The sequence below is a fragment of the Eschrichtius robustus genome, chromosome 5 (genome assembly GCF_028021215.1).
Source record: "Eschrichtius robustus isolate mEscRob2 chromosome 5, mEscRob2.pri, whole genome shotgun sequence".
Classification (NCBI taxonomy): Eukaryota; Metazoa; Chordata; class Mammalia; order Artiodactyla; family Eschrichtiidae; genus Eschrichtius; species Eschrichtius robustus.
In genome coordinates, this window is record NC_090828.1 from 627760 (window position 1) to 640932 (window position 13173).

The window sequence follows — 13173 nt, forward strand, 5'->3', positions numbered from 1 at the left end:
TCCTAGAGGTTCACAGCTGCTGGTGACCAGGCCAGGGGAGAGCAAAGCACCTGCAGCCTCCTGTGCAGTGGGGAGCCCCGAGTGCAGGCCTGCCGCTTTTCCCGGGCCCTCTGCGTGCCACGTGTGCTGGGCTCCGTCCCCGGCAGCACCTCCTCCCCGTCGCCAGCACCCCTCTCATGAGGCAGCCACTGACCCGCCGGAGGGCACCGTCTGAATGGCTGGCTACCCTTACGGGATGGCCCTTCAGCTCCAAGTGTCCTGCCTGTCACCTGGTTGTGCTTGTGCCCCCGGGGACGGGGCAGGGCGGGGCGATCGGTGGTCAGGGAGGTGACCTGCGGGGCACGGATCTAGCTGGTGTCTCAGACCCAACTTTGTAAATCCCGTGTCCTCCTTGCTTGCCCATCTCCTCCCCGTTGACCCATCGGGTCTGGTGGCAACCCTGTGGCCTGCAGGGTGCACTCCCAGCGCTCTGTCCTCTGTCCTCTGCGGAGCTTGTCATGGCTGTTGAAGCGCCTAGTTTCCTGAGAAGATGGGCTCTTTTGAGTAGAAACGAGTTAAATCGTATTTGTCACATTTATGTTTCACACTTGAATGTTTACTTCCTAATCTTGAAACTTCACGTTAAAGAAAAATCACACAGGACGGTGTAAAGATACATCCAGATTCACCCCCCTCACTTACACACAGGCACGCTTGTTTTTTCTGAGTTATTTAAGTGTAATCTTGAGAGCCACCCTTTACCTGTAGTGGCCTCTTCATAAGGATGAGGGCGTTCTCCTCTGTCACTGGGGAGGACCGTGGCGCGCTCACCGGAGTCAGAAGATGCAGTGTCACGTGATGCTGCTGCCTGGTCCGTCGCCCACATGCAGGTTCTGCTGATCTTAAGAGCGTCCTGCCGAGCCTTTCCCCAGCTCAGCCCAGGGCCACGATTGCTGTAGGCAGTCGTGTCTGTGTGCTTATTCGCCCCTGGGTTCTGTCTTGCTCCATGAACGTCGTGTTGTTTATTTCGGTCACACCCAGATCCTAGAGTGGCCAGGGGAGCCACGCCGGCCGGCTCCCGTGCCCCAGCGCTCTTGGATTTGCTGGCTTCCTGGCACGAGAAGCTGGCCCCTCCCCAGTCATCTTCTCCAGCCCCTCCTGGCTGCCTCCACCCAGCACGGGTCGCTTGGGTTGTCATGACCGTCCGGGCACCGGTCTCCTTCCCTCTCGGGCGCAGTGGGCCCTGCTCCGCGCCCCTCCCGGAGGTCTGTCTCCTCCCCCAGCCAGACAGCGTCCTCCCGGAGTCAGGCGGGACTCTTCCCTCCCCACCAGCACAGCACCCCGTAGGCACTGGACCGGTGTGTGGGTCTGGACAGAGGCGAGCGTCCTGCGGTGGCCCGTAGGACGGCCTGGGCCCGGGCGCTCGGCAGCTTGAGCTGCCCCTTCCCTGTCCCTAGTGCACAGTGTGGAGCCTGCTGTCCAGGAGAACGGCGACGACGCGGGGGAGGGGAGGGATGGCAAGGAGGCCGAGCCCGGCTCCCCCAGGAGGTGCGACATCATCGTCATCTCCGGCCGGAAGGAGAAGTGCGAGGCTGCCAAGGAAGCCCTCGAGGTGCGTGCAGAACCCCACCACCACCCCCGCGTCCCTGGGGGCCCATCGCAGGCACCGGAGTGGGGGCGGGGAGGGGGGAACGGGTCTAGTCACTTGAGCCCAAGGCCCCAAGCACCTCGGCTCGCCCTGCGGAAGGTGCTGGAGTGGGTCACAGCCCAGGAGCGGGGCTGCAGGCCCGGGACCGAGGACGGGCGCGGAGCTGGCGGGGCTCAGACTCCCCCTCCGCGACGTGGAGCTGCCGGGGCCTGTCTCGGGCTCACGAGGATGAGTACTTGCTGAGCGCCACCTCAGTGGACAGGACAGGGGTCCTGTCGTATCATAGGTCAAGTGGGGCAAGCAGCTTGCCGAGGTAAAGGGCACGGTCGGGGCCGCAGTCGGGACAGTGGAGTCGGTGTCCCATCACTCTGACCCACTCTAGGGTCTCAGCGAGGCTGGGATCAGGGCGATCCTCTGTGTGAGCCCCACTCCCCTCCTCCGTGGGCCCCGGATGCCTCTTCCCCTGGAGTTGCGCTGCTTTGCTTCTGCAAGGGGGCTGCTGTGTTGAGCACAGGCCCGGGTCTGTTTGCTCTGCCAGCGTTGACCTGAAGACTGCATTCCACGTCCTCTGTTGAGTCAAAGGTCTGGGCGGCATTCTCAGTCCCGGTGGAACGGTACAGAAGGTTCGAGAAAGCAGTCTGATTGTCACAGGGCTCTTCGCCTGTGCTCCAGGAAGAGCTGTTGCTGAGCCCACAGGGTCCCTCTGCTCCTCGCTCGCAGGCCTAACCTCAACCCCTGCCCTGCAGGCGCTGGTTCCCGTCACCATTGAAGTGGAGGTGCCCTTCGACCTTCACCGGTACATCATCGGGCAGAAGGGAAGCGGGATCCGCAAGATGATGGACGAGTTTGAGGTACAGCTGTCGGCGGGTCCTTTCCCTGGAGACCAGGTGTCGGCAGGGGGCGGTGCTCCCCAGGTCGGGAGGTCAGCCCTCGGAGTGGGGCTTCACCTCCCACCCGCCTTGTCCCAAGCCTGCAGTTGTGCCCCTGGCCAAAGGGACAAGTGGGCAGCTGATCACGGCTCCCAGACTCCCCGCTGGTGGGGACCAGATAGACACGTGTCTGTCCTGCATGTGCATCAGGCCTGTCCCCGTCTCCGCACAGGTGAATATTCACGTCCCGGCACCTGAACTGCAGTCTGACATCATCGCCATCACGGGCCTGGCTGCGAATTTGGACCGGGCCAAGGCTGGGCTGCTGGAGCGGGTGAAGGAGCTGCAGGCAGAGCAAGAGGACCGGGTGAGGGCCGGGCGGGGCCGCGTGGGCCAGGGAGGATCGCCCGGGGGACGCAGACCTCCAGCTCCCGGCTGCCCCTCAGCCAGTGGAGTCAGGTGGCAGCGGGAGAGCCAGGTGACCCCCCATGCAGCGAGCTTTCATCAGAGGCCATGTTGGGGCCGTGGCCCTTTCTTCCTGACGTAACGGCGGCAAAGGTGGGCTTCCACGTTAATTAGCTGTTTCTTAAGTAAATCTGAAGACATTTGCCAACCTTACGGGGAAGGTTCAGCTGGGGAGGCCTGGCAGCCATTGCTAGGAAAGACCCCCTCGCCCCCCAACGTGTGACTGTGGTCCCAGGCGGCTCCCACTGACGCGCTCGGTGCGGTTTCCCTGCCGTTGGGTGGACGTGAGAAGCCGCTTCGCCTCTCTGGGGGGCTGGCGTTTGGAGGATTACATGAGTGACGCACGCAGGGGTGGGTATTCGGGAAACTTGAAGCACCGTTACATTTTATGTGGGGGTAACGGACTCCTTGCTGAGGGGAACCTTCCTGGCGTCTGGTGATGGGGCAGGGCCCGTGAACCTCACGAGTCTGTGGTCCCCGCTTCTCAGCCTCAGCACAGGCTTTGGGGGCCCTTCTCTGCCCGGGGCTTTGCCTGAGCCTCTCTGCCTGTGGACATCCCTTAGCGCTTTTGTTCCCTTTTGTGGGTTTTTGGTTTGTTTGGTTTGTTTGGTTTTGGTTTTGGTTTTTGGGGGTTTTTTGCCTGCTTTCGTACCCCTACCCCAAAGACCCAGAACTTTTTTTTTATACTTACTCATCAGGCCTCTGTTTCACAAGTTAGGGTAGTAGAGCCCAGGGCTTGCTGCGTGCTGTGCCAGGCCTGTCGGTTACCGGCACGCAGCTTTCCCTCTTTTCTGAAGGACCTGTGCTCGTGGTTGTGGAGTGGTCAGGTCCTCGGGTTCTCATTACTAGCTGATGGCGGAAGGGGCGCAGCGGCTAGCGGGAAAGCCGTGTCTCGTTCTTGTTGCAGAGGTGACGACAGATCCCTTCCAGGTTGAGGATGGAAGGGGCGCGTGGGCGCGCGATGCTGAGGGCCAAGGCAGACGTGCCCCCCCTCCCCCTCACTCTCCCTTGTCTCATCTGCAGGCTTTAAGGAGTTTTAAGCTGAGTGTCACTGTAGACCCCAAATATCACCCCAAAATCATTGGGAGGAAGGGGGCAGTGATCACCCAAATCCGCTTGGAGCACGACGTGAACATCCAGTTTCCTGATAAGGAAGATGGGAACCAGGTAAGGAGGACCGGACCGCTTGAGTCAGACGCCACGGTGGAGCGCTTCAGGGGCAGAGGGACTCTCACTGGTCTGTGTCCTGACCTGGGGACAGTGGCCACGCAGATTTAGGACGTATCCAGAGGGGCGGTGAGGGCAGCAGGTCTCCGAGGAGCTGATTTGGGCTTGGGGTCTGGGCCCACGTTGGCCCAGGCCAGCGCGTGAGGCTTCTCTGTCATGGCTCTGTCGCCCTGTGGGCTTGGGGCACTTTTCCCGTGCCCACCTGGCCCTCCGCCCGCTGCACTCAGAGGGCAGTGGAAGGCGGCCCCTCACCCGGGCATTGCCCCCAGGCCGTCACACACCCCTGCCTGCCCCCTCCCTCGCCCTTTCTGCCCCTCAGGCTCAGCCTCTGGGAGGTGACCTGGGCCCTCCTGCCCCCCGCCCTGCCTTCCTCTCCTCCTGGCCTCTTACTGCTCTGGAGTCAGCCCCCGGCCTCCTCACTGACCCTGACCCTCCCCCTCCCCAGGTGCATCCTGGGCAGTGCCGTTTCTTCGCCTCTGTATTTCTAAGTAGTGTTCATAAAACTACTGTTCTTCTTCATTTGTGATTTTTTAAAATTATCTTGACCTTGAGAATTTAGCTCAGACTCCTCGCCTTCACTACCTTTTATTTCCGCCAACTTTTCCACCTAATCATCAATTTTTTAGTCACTGTTTAGTGTTTAGATTATTTCGGTTAATATTCCATGAGCCAAGTGGGGTTGAGTGGTCATGTGTCGCATTCATGACTTTTTCCTGTGAGGCTTATGCTGCGTTTGCAGTCTGTTCAGTGCTGTTGTGTACTTGGCGGACGATGGGCCTGCTGGCTGGTGGGAGTCTGGGCTCTGCTGGGCTGGGTTCTGGGTGGAGCCCGCCGCCCACTGTCTGCATTTGCTTCTTCGGGACCGGAGGCACCTGGCCGCGGCCCTGGTGCGTCCTGGCCTTTCTCTTGTCTCTCTCCTGCTGTGGGTCACCGAGTTTCTGCTCTTCTGTTTTGTGTCCAGGTGTTCGTTCTTGTCGTGTTGTGTTCTTCGGTGTGGGTGCAGTGTTTTTCCCTGTCCTGAGGAATGTGGCTCTAGGTTGTACTTTCTAGTTTCCTTCTCTCTGCCTTGAGTTACCCATTTGCTCTGCTCATCTTTACGGCTCCGGCGTCTCACCTGCTGGTTGGAGGGGCAGGGGTGCCGGCCACGGTTGTCTGCACCTTGTCTCCAGGTCGGTCTGTCTGTCCAGCGGAGACGCCTCCAGTGGAGGTCACCCACCCCTGTGCCCTCAGCTGCCAGCGTCCCCTCGGCTTTGTGGCCCGGTGCCCTTCCTCCTCCTCGTCAACGACTGTCTTTCTGGTGGAGTGTGTGGGGGGGGGCGGGAGAACACAGGTGCTGTTAAGCTGCTGTTTTAGGCGCTCTCCCTTCTGAGCTGGTTGGGTTTCCCCTTACGGTGAGGTCTTCCTCACCCAGGCCCGCTGAGCGCCTGCCCCACTTCTTCTGAGCGCCGACCCCACCGACCGCTGGGTCGGTGCTCGCAGTCAGGCATCTCTGGGTGCCCCCTCTTCTGACCGGATTCTCCTTTCTCAGCCCCAGGACCAAATTACCATCACAGGGTACGAGAAGAACACAGAAGCTGCCCGGGATGCCATATTGAAAATTGTGGGTGAACTTGAACAGATGGTTTCTGAGGATGTCCCACTAGACCACCGTGTTCACGCCCGCATCATCGGTGCCCGTGGCAAAGCCATCCGCAAAATCATGGATGAATTCAAGGTGAGTTCCCGACCTGATCGTGAAGGGCGCTGAGCCCTAAAGGCATAGCAGGGGGGATCGGCTGGGTTCTCCCTGCACCATCGAGCCACTTCTTTCCCCGCGAGCCAGTTGAGGGGGCAGCGGGGACCACCTGGGGCTTCACCTCGTCCTGCCTGGGTCGCTGACCACACTCGGGATCCGGACTGGGAGACTTCTGAGGCTCAGGTGCCCGTCCCTAAGGTAGAGGTCGCGTGGGGTCACAGCTGTGTGTAGTTGACCCTGTCGGCGGTGCCCTGCATGGCCTGCGGAAGGTGGCGGCCCCGTGGTGGCCGATGGCTCTGCCTCTGCGAGGGCACATGCGGCTCTGAACACCAGGTGCCCCACAGGGCCCCGGTCCTCCCGGGGGGGATCTTCACTAGAAATGGACCGTTCCCGGCCGCACACGACGGGGCCCTCAGAGCCATCTCAGCTGCCGTGTGCTCCTTCCAGGTGGACATTCGCTTCCCCCAGAGTGGGGCCCCCGACCCCAACTGCGTGACCGTGACGGGGCTCCCGGAGAACGTGGAGGAAGCCATCGACCACATCCTCAACCTGGAGGAGGAATACGTGAGTCCGGGCTGGGCAGCAGGCCTGGGGCGGGGCCGGGTGGGCGCCTCGCGGGTGCGGGGGGTGCCCGTCGGCATCCCTGCTGCGAGCCGACGCCCCCGCCTGCGCCCACAGCTGGCCGACGTGGTAGACAGCGAGGCGCTGCAGCTGTACGTGAAGCCCGCCCCCCACGAGGAGTCCAGGGCGCCGTCCAAGGGCTTCGTGGTGCGCGACGCCCCCTGGACCGCCAGCAGCAGCGAGAAGGTGAGGCTCCGCCGCCCAGGCCCTGCACGCGCGCCTCGGCGGCCATTCCAGACGCTGCTGGGGGGGGCGGGGGGCGGCCTCGTCACTGAAGCCGAGCCCCCTCTCCCCCCACAGGCTCCCGACATGAGCAGCTCCGAGGAGTTTCCCAGCTTTGGGGCTCAGGTGGCCCCCAAGACCCTCCCGTGGGGCCCCAAACGATAATGATGAAAGAGCAGAACCCTCTCCAGCCTGCTGACCTGAACCCGCCACGCGATGGTGCGTCCCAACCTGACCCAGCGGCTGGGCCCTCCGAAAATTGTCGATGCTCCCCTTCCCTGAGGTCTCACAGCGAAGCCGGCGCCCCGCGCTGTGTGCGGCCCGGCCCCGGGCCTGGTGGCACCCAGCGTGGCGCGGGCCCTGCTCCCAGCCTTTGCTCTGGGCGGCTCTCCACTGTCGTGAACACTAAGCAGGTCACGGGACGGTGTCACCCAGCACGTCGGTGAGGCTGTGGCCTCCGCCAGGAGAGCACCACAGGTGCAGCCGAGTCTACTTCCTGTGTCATGACCTCAGGAAATAAATTTCCTTGACTTTATAAAAGCCAAAACGTTTGCCCTCTTCCTTTCCCACCTCCCTCTCTCTCTCTCGTGCCTGTCGTCCAGATGCTCCTCCGGTAGAACGCGCTCCGCCTTCTTCCAGCTGCCAAAAAGCCCGCTTACCCAGGCCACAGGGCAGGTCGGGAGGCCCGGTGTGCACCCTGGGCACCCGCAGACCCAAGAGGAGAGCCCAGTGGAGCCAGAGGGATCAGGAAGGCAGGAGGCAGACGCGGTTCTTGGAGGGCCTTGGCTTTCCCGGTGTCACGTCGGGGTCTCTGCCCCGGACCACACGGGTGCAGGCCCCGAGTCTGGTGAGCCTGGTGAGCGCGGGACCTGAGGAACGCCAGGCGGAGAGGAGGGGGCTGGCCGGGGAGGTGGAGATCACCCACGCCTGCTCCGCGGAGGCCCCGCCCTTTGCACACTGGCTGACTTGTTTTTACACCACCTTCCGCTCCCTCGCACCCACCCCTCCCCAGATGCCCCCTGTTGAGTTGCCTCTTTCTACCTCAGAGCTGGTATGGGGTGTCCCGAGCTTCGGGCTGTGTTTGCTGCGGCCTTGGGGGCTGGAAGCCGAGTGCCCGGCTCAAGGCCGTGCTGTCCCTCACCCACTGGGTCGGTGGCCAGTGGGCCCGTCCAGCGGGGAGCACACGGGCCAACCCCCCCAGGTGGCCGCTGATGCGTGCTCGAAAGGCAGGCCTCCTGGCCCTGGGGTAGAGAGAGGCTGCCGCTCGGCCGGGACCAGAGGCCCCAGTGCTGCTGGCGGCGGCCTCTTTGTCAAGTGCGTGGTAGGTCAGTCCCGCAGTTGGACCCCAGGCCTTGGCGGGTCAGGGTGCCCCCGCCCCAGCCGGCTTGGTGAAGGTCCACCCTGAAGAGGGAAAGGTGGGGCCCCGTCTCCACGGAGGCGACGGGCCACTCTGAGTTGTCTTGTCCCAGATGCTGGGCTTCCTAGAGGAGCTGCCTTGTGCCCCGGGGACAGTCGTCTCTGCTCTGACCACCTTCTCCCCACCCTCAGAGTTTTTCTCTCAATTTATTAACTGGAGCTCGGCCACCTTCTGACTCTTCGGTTCCGGAGTAGACCGGGAGTCTAACTGCGGTCGCCTCTGCAAGTCCCCGCTAGCTCCGGCAGCCTTAAGTGTGCCCACTCAGAGGCGTGAGCAGCTGGGAGAGGAAAGAAGGAGCGTTTGCTCCTGCTCGGCAGGCTGCGTGACCCCGGAGGAGGTGAAGTTGATTGCAGTAGGAGACAGGAGGAAAGGCCCCGCCTCTGGGAGCCTCGCAGGGGAAGGGCCGGCCCCTCCTCTCCTTTTGCATGAGTTAGGAGCCTTTCCCACTGGCCCCCCGGGGGGTCTGCCCGCACCTCCCCCTCCCTCTGTCTTTCCTACAGCATCCAGCCCTGCCCTCCCCAGAGGTAAATTTTTAATTCTCACAACAGATTTTTGCACACGTGCATTTACTGCTAAACGTCATAGATGCAAACTCCCCTTTCCTAAACTGTGTTTGGGGTCTTGCTCGCTCTGTTTTTGGTGGTGGTTAAAGGGGATGAGATGACTGTGCCCAGGCCTGTCCCCTGCGGCCTCCGATGCTGTGGGGAGAGCCTGGCGGGAATGGGCGCGTGTGTCCGTCTCCTCCTTGTTGAATGTCTTCCATATCATATGTGTCCATGGCTACCATCCATCCCTTGGCCTTAACTTTAAAATTTGGAGATTATATGCAAACATGTGTAAAGGCTCATGAATATGGATGACACTGGAATTTTATAAATTCTAAAATAAAACCCGAAACCAGATATAGTGTGCTGGGACTCATTTTATCACGTCCCGTGTGTGCTCAGTCTGTTTTTTTTAAATAGTGGATTTTTTTTTTTAATTTATTTTCTCTTTGGCTGCGTTGGGTCATCATTGCTGCGCGCGGGCTTTCTCTAGTTGCGGCGAGCGGGGGCTGCTCTTTGTTGTGGTGCGTGGGCTTCTCATCGCGGTGGCTTCTCTTGTAGCGGAGCATGGGCTCTAGGCGCGCAGGCTTCCATAGTTGTGGCTCGAGGGCTCTAGGTGCGCGGGCTTCAGTAGTTGTGGTGCACGGGCTCAGTAGTTGTGGCACACGGGCTCAGTAGTTGTGGCACACGGGCTTAGTTGCTCCACGGCATGTGGGATCTTCCTGGACCAGGGCTCGAACCCGTGTCCCTTGCATCGGCAGGCGGATTCTTAACCACTGCGCCCCCAGGGAAGCCCTTGTGCTCAGTCTTGTGAAACCAGGGGTGTCTTCAGCATGCTCTTGAGTGGTAACTGGACACCCACAGATATTTGGTGCAGTTCTCCCAGCTGGCCTAGGGTTCTCAGCCCTGTGTTAACTGTTCCCGCAGGGGCCACCACGCTGGGAGGAGGCGTTGTTGGGGGTGGACAGCGACCCGGCACCTCCCACTCCTAAACGTGCGCCCTGCGGGGGCGCCAGCGGGCGCCAGGAGCTGTGGACGAAGTTTGAAGGCAGCGCTGTCCCCAAGAGCTGGGCAGAACGGCTCAGTGACCGTCTTCCTTCAGGGAGCTGACACAGCAGCCGGGGTGGGCCAGTTACGCACAACGCTGCAGGGAAGGCTTCTGGTGGTGCGGCCCCTGGAAAAGGTCACACCTGTGGATTCCATCGTTCCGTCCCTCCAGTGGAGGCCAAGGTGGTGGCTACTCTAGGTGGGAGGAGGAGGGTGGTGTGGGAAGGTCCTTGTCAGGACCGCGTCCTTGTGATCAGGGCTGTGTCTTCGTTCAAAAGCTGGTTACACTGGTGTGCTCACTTCATGAAAGCCCAAGGTGTGACCTAGCGTTTCTTATGTTTCCATAAATTTACTTTAAAATTTAAAAAGTTTGAAACAGAAACAACAACAACAAAGCAACCATCTGCAAGAAAATACTTGTGGATTTGGTGACAAGGGCATGGTGCGTGCAGCCCCACCACCCACAAGCGGAAGGACAGCTCATTTTCTAAACAGTGGGTGAGCAAATGGCAGATTAAAAAAAAATGCCAGTGGCCACACCACAGCCTCAGCCCCACTGGTCAAGAAATAAATGCTCAGTGCTGCCTGAGGCCCACAGCAGTGGGTTTTTAAATGTGTCAACCGGCAGTTCTGGGGAGAAGCTGGGCAGTGGTGCAGTGCATCAAAGCGCTTTAAAAATCATGTGCCCTTTTTGACACTGCTGTGCACTTTGAGGAGCGTCCCCTAAGGAAATCGAAGGTGGGCACAGTGTCTCCGGGCGTTTATGCCATGTGACTTCTAACCGCAGAGCAAGAGAACGGTTAAGCAGATGGCGAAGTTGGGAGGTGCTGTGTGACCCGAGCGAGGAGAAGGTAAACACAGAAAGAGATCGTGAAGCCAGTCAGCGGATGAAGTCGAACTGCAGGTACCGTTAAGCTCCCAGCTCTGAAGATGACCACGTGCACCCAGACAGGCAGACTTCCAGAAGGAGATGCACCGAGCATCGCAGGAATGTCCTTTCCTCCAAGCACTTCACTGGTCAGGGGATAAAGTTCAATCTCCTTCCAAACCTTCCCCATCTGGGCCTCGCTGCCCGGAGAGACGGGGGTGCCCACTCCTCAGAGCGCACCGCCTGGGGCGTCAGGTGGTGCCACAGGAGGAGAGGAGAGGGCGGCTCAGAGGCTGTGGACAGGCTGGAAGGGAAAGGGGCTCAAGATGAGAAGACAGACCTGCAGGCCTTGTGGGGACGGGGCCGCAGCGGACGGGGCGGGGGTGGTGAGCAGACTCCCAGCAGGTTGCGCAAGACGCTTCGTGGACAGGGTGGGAAGGGGCGGGGCTGGAGAGGGGACGCCGCCATCGCCATCCGAGGGAGAGCATGTGCAGGGAGCACAGGAGAGAAGACGGAGGACAGGAGATGAGCCTCGCCGAAGGGCCGAGGGGGATGGAAGTGTGAATGGAGCAGCCCTCGGTGGAAGCCACCTCCTGTGCCTGCGAGAGGATGGGGAAGGGGGAGGGGCAGGGGCTGGAAGGACCGGAGCCGTCCTGCCCCAGGGGAGTGAGGAGACAGCACTGGTCCGTGGGGCTGGGCAGGAGCTGCCTGATACCCCCGGGGCCCCCCGGGCATGGCGTGCCCAGCGCTCCAAGTACCACGCTGCAGTTGGCCGGCCGTGGGCGCCACAGCTGGCCTGGGAGGCCTGAGGGGCCAGGAGACGGGCTGTGGCCTCTGAGGGTGGTGAGCCTTTGACAGCTCCGCATCTCCCGCCCGCCCTCCAGGTGGGGCTGCTCTCAGGGCGACCCCTGTGCCTCTGGCTCCTGGCAGCCTAGGCTTGTGGGCCCAGATTCATCTCTGAGCCCAAGGGCTGGTCCTCTTCCGCCCCGTTTGTTCCAAAAAGAACCTGTTTTCAGGAAAGGGCAGAGGAGGCGCGGGACAGCAGCAGAGCACGGGGGGCGGGGCGCTCACCTCGTTCTCGGCCAGCGCCTGCTTGGCCAGGTAGCACTCCTGCTTCACTTTGATCTCCACAGATCCGGGGATGTCAGGCACCAAGAGGTCAAGGACTCGGCCGACGGAGAACGCCATGTGCTGGGAGCAGGGGGCAGGGCACCCTCACCCCTTGGCAAAACAAGTGCCCAGAGTGGCCTTCGTGGGGCCGTATGTGGGCACCTGCTCCCCAGGTGTGGGTTGAGCTGGACAGCAAAAGCATCAGTGCAGAAAGGGGAACTCCTGGAAGAGGCAGAGGCCACAGCGACAGAGACCACCCCCAGCTTCCGCGGGACACTCCGCAGGGCCCAGGGCATTCTGATGTCCACATGGCTGGAGACGGGGGCCAGGCAGAGGACTGTGACCTGACCAAGGTGACACAGCAGTGAGCGCCCTTGGTCACGCCAACCCCTGCGCACCTTGTCCTGGGATTAGGCAAAGTACTGGGGGTGGGGAGTGGGGCCCACCATGCTGGTACCTCACACACAATGATGAAGGCCAGGCGGATGGCCAGAAGATTCCAGTGAGTCCGGGCATGACGTCCATCATCCCCCCTGAAAGCCCGATACCTGCAGGAGACATGGGGCTCAGTGGGGAGCCGGGCTGAGGGTGCCAGACGCACTTCTCAGCTTCTCCTCCTCCCCCCCACCGGCTGGGCTTACCACCGAGGGTGCTGGAAGCAGGGAATGTCCCCACGCAGGCTGCTCGGACGGTACCTTTTGCTGTAACTCTTGGGGTTTCAAAGGGGTGGAGGGGCTGCCTTGGCCCATTCCCCTACCAGACTGAACTGAGCCCCACAGTGGCAAATGCCTCCTCATCCCGCAGATGTGACAACCCAGTACGTCTGTGCTTCTACAGGTGATGTCAACCTACCTACACCGGGAGAACATGCCATTATGTGAGACCAGCTGTCCACCCTGCCGGCACTGCCTGCCCGGCCAGCTCCTCTACTATCCTGAGCATGACGCTGGGCTTTGCTGGCTAGTTCAGATTGAATGGTCATCTTGCCGTCCTTTCACATCCTCCCGTATTTCTGTGTTGTGGTAAGAAAGCATCACCAGGGCCAACTTTGTAGGAAAAGAAAAAAGCCAAAAATCTTGAAAATAAAAATTCCCCAAAGAATGGGCTATACTTTAAGTGGCTAAACGAGACAGGACAGAAGGGACACACCGTGGGAGCTGGAAGACAGTTATGCAGTGCTGAGGCCCAGAAAGACAGACAAACAGGAGAGAGTGCTCAAGACACATGGGGGAATGGAGATGCTCCGACAGCAGGGAAGGTAAGGGAGCCGGAGAAGCACTGCCTGAAGGCACAGAATGCAGTTGTTCCAGAACTAAAGAAAGGCATCACTCTAGACCAGTGGCACCTGCTGAGTCTCAGAAACATAAACAAACCCTACCATGACAGGTACCTGTTAGTGACACAAATCAAGGAAAATGAG

General features: G+C 60.8%; 2 protein-coding genes across 4 annotated transcripts in view; one reads left to right on the top strand and one right to left on the bottom strand.

Annotated features, from left to right (window-relative positions):
* Positions 1-7313, top strand: part of HDLBP (high density lipoprotein binding protein) — a 67408-nt gene extending 60095 nt beyond the window's left edge. For all 3 annotated transcript variants that reach the window (XM_068544057.1, XM_068544056.1, XM_068544055.1), the window contains 8 exons: positions 1437-1591; positions 2374-2478; positions 2729-2863; positions 3985-4128; positions 5717-5902; positions 6371-6487; positions 6602-6730; positions 6845-7313. In XM_068544057.1, the coding sequence (XP_068400158.1) occupies positions 1437-1591; positions 2374-2478; positions 2729-2863; positions 3985-4128; positions 5717-5902; positions 6371-6487; positions 6602-6730; positions 6845-6931 (1058 nt within the window). In that variant the 3' untranslated portion in view covers positions 6932-7313. The remainder of the gene's footprint in view (positions 1-1436; positions 1592-2373; positions 2479-2728; positions 2864-3984; positions 4129-5716; positions 5903-6370; positions 6488-6601; positions 6731-6844) is intronic.
* Positions 7314-11574: 4261 nt separating this feature from the next.
* The window catches only part of ANO7 (anoctamin 7), a 29829-nt gene continuing 28230 nt past the window's right edge, over positions 11575-13173 (bottom strand). The window contains 3 exon segments of the mRNA XM_068545401.1: positions 11575-11649; positions 11715-11834; positions 12211-12301. Of these exon segments, the coding sequence (XP_068401502.1) occupies positions 11575-11649; positions 11715-11834; positions 12211-12301 (286 nt within the window).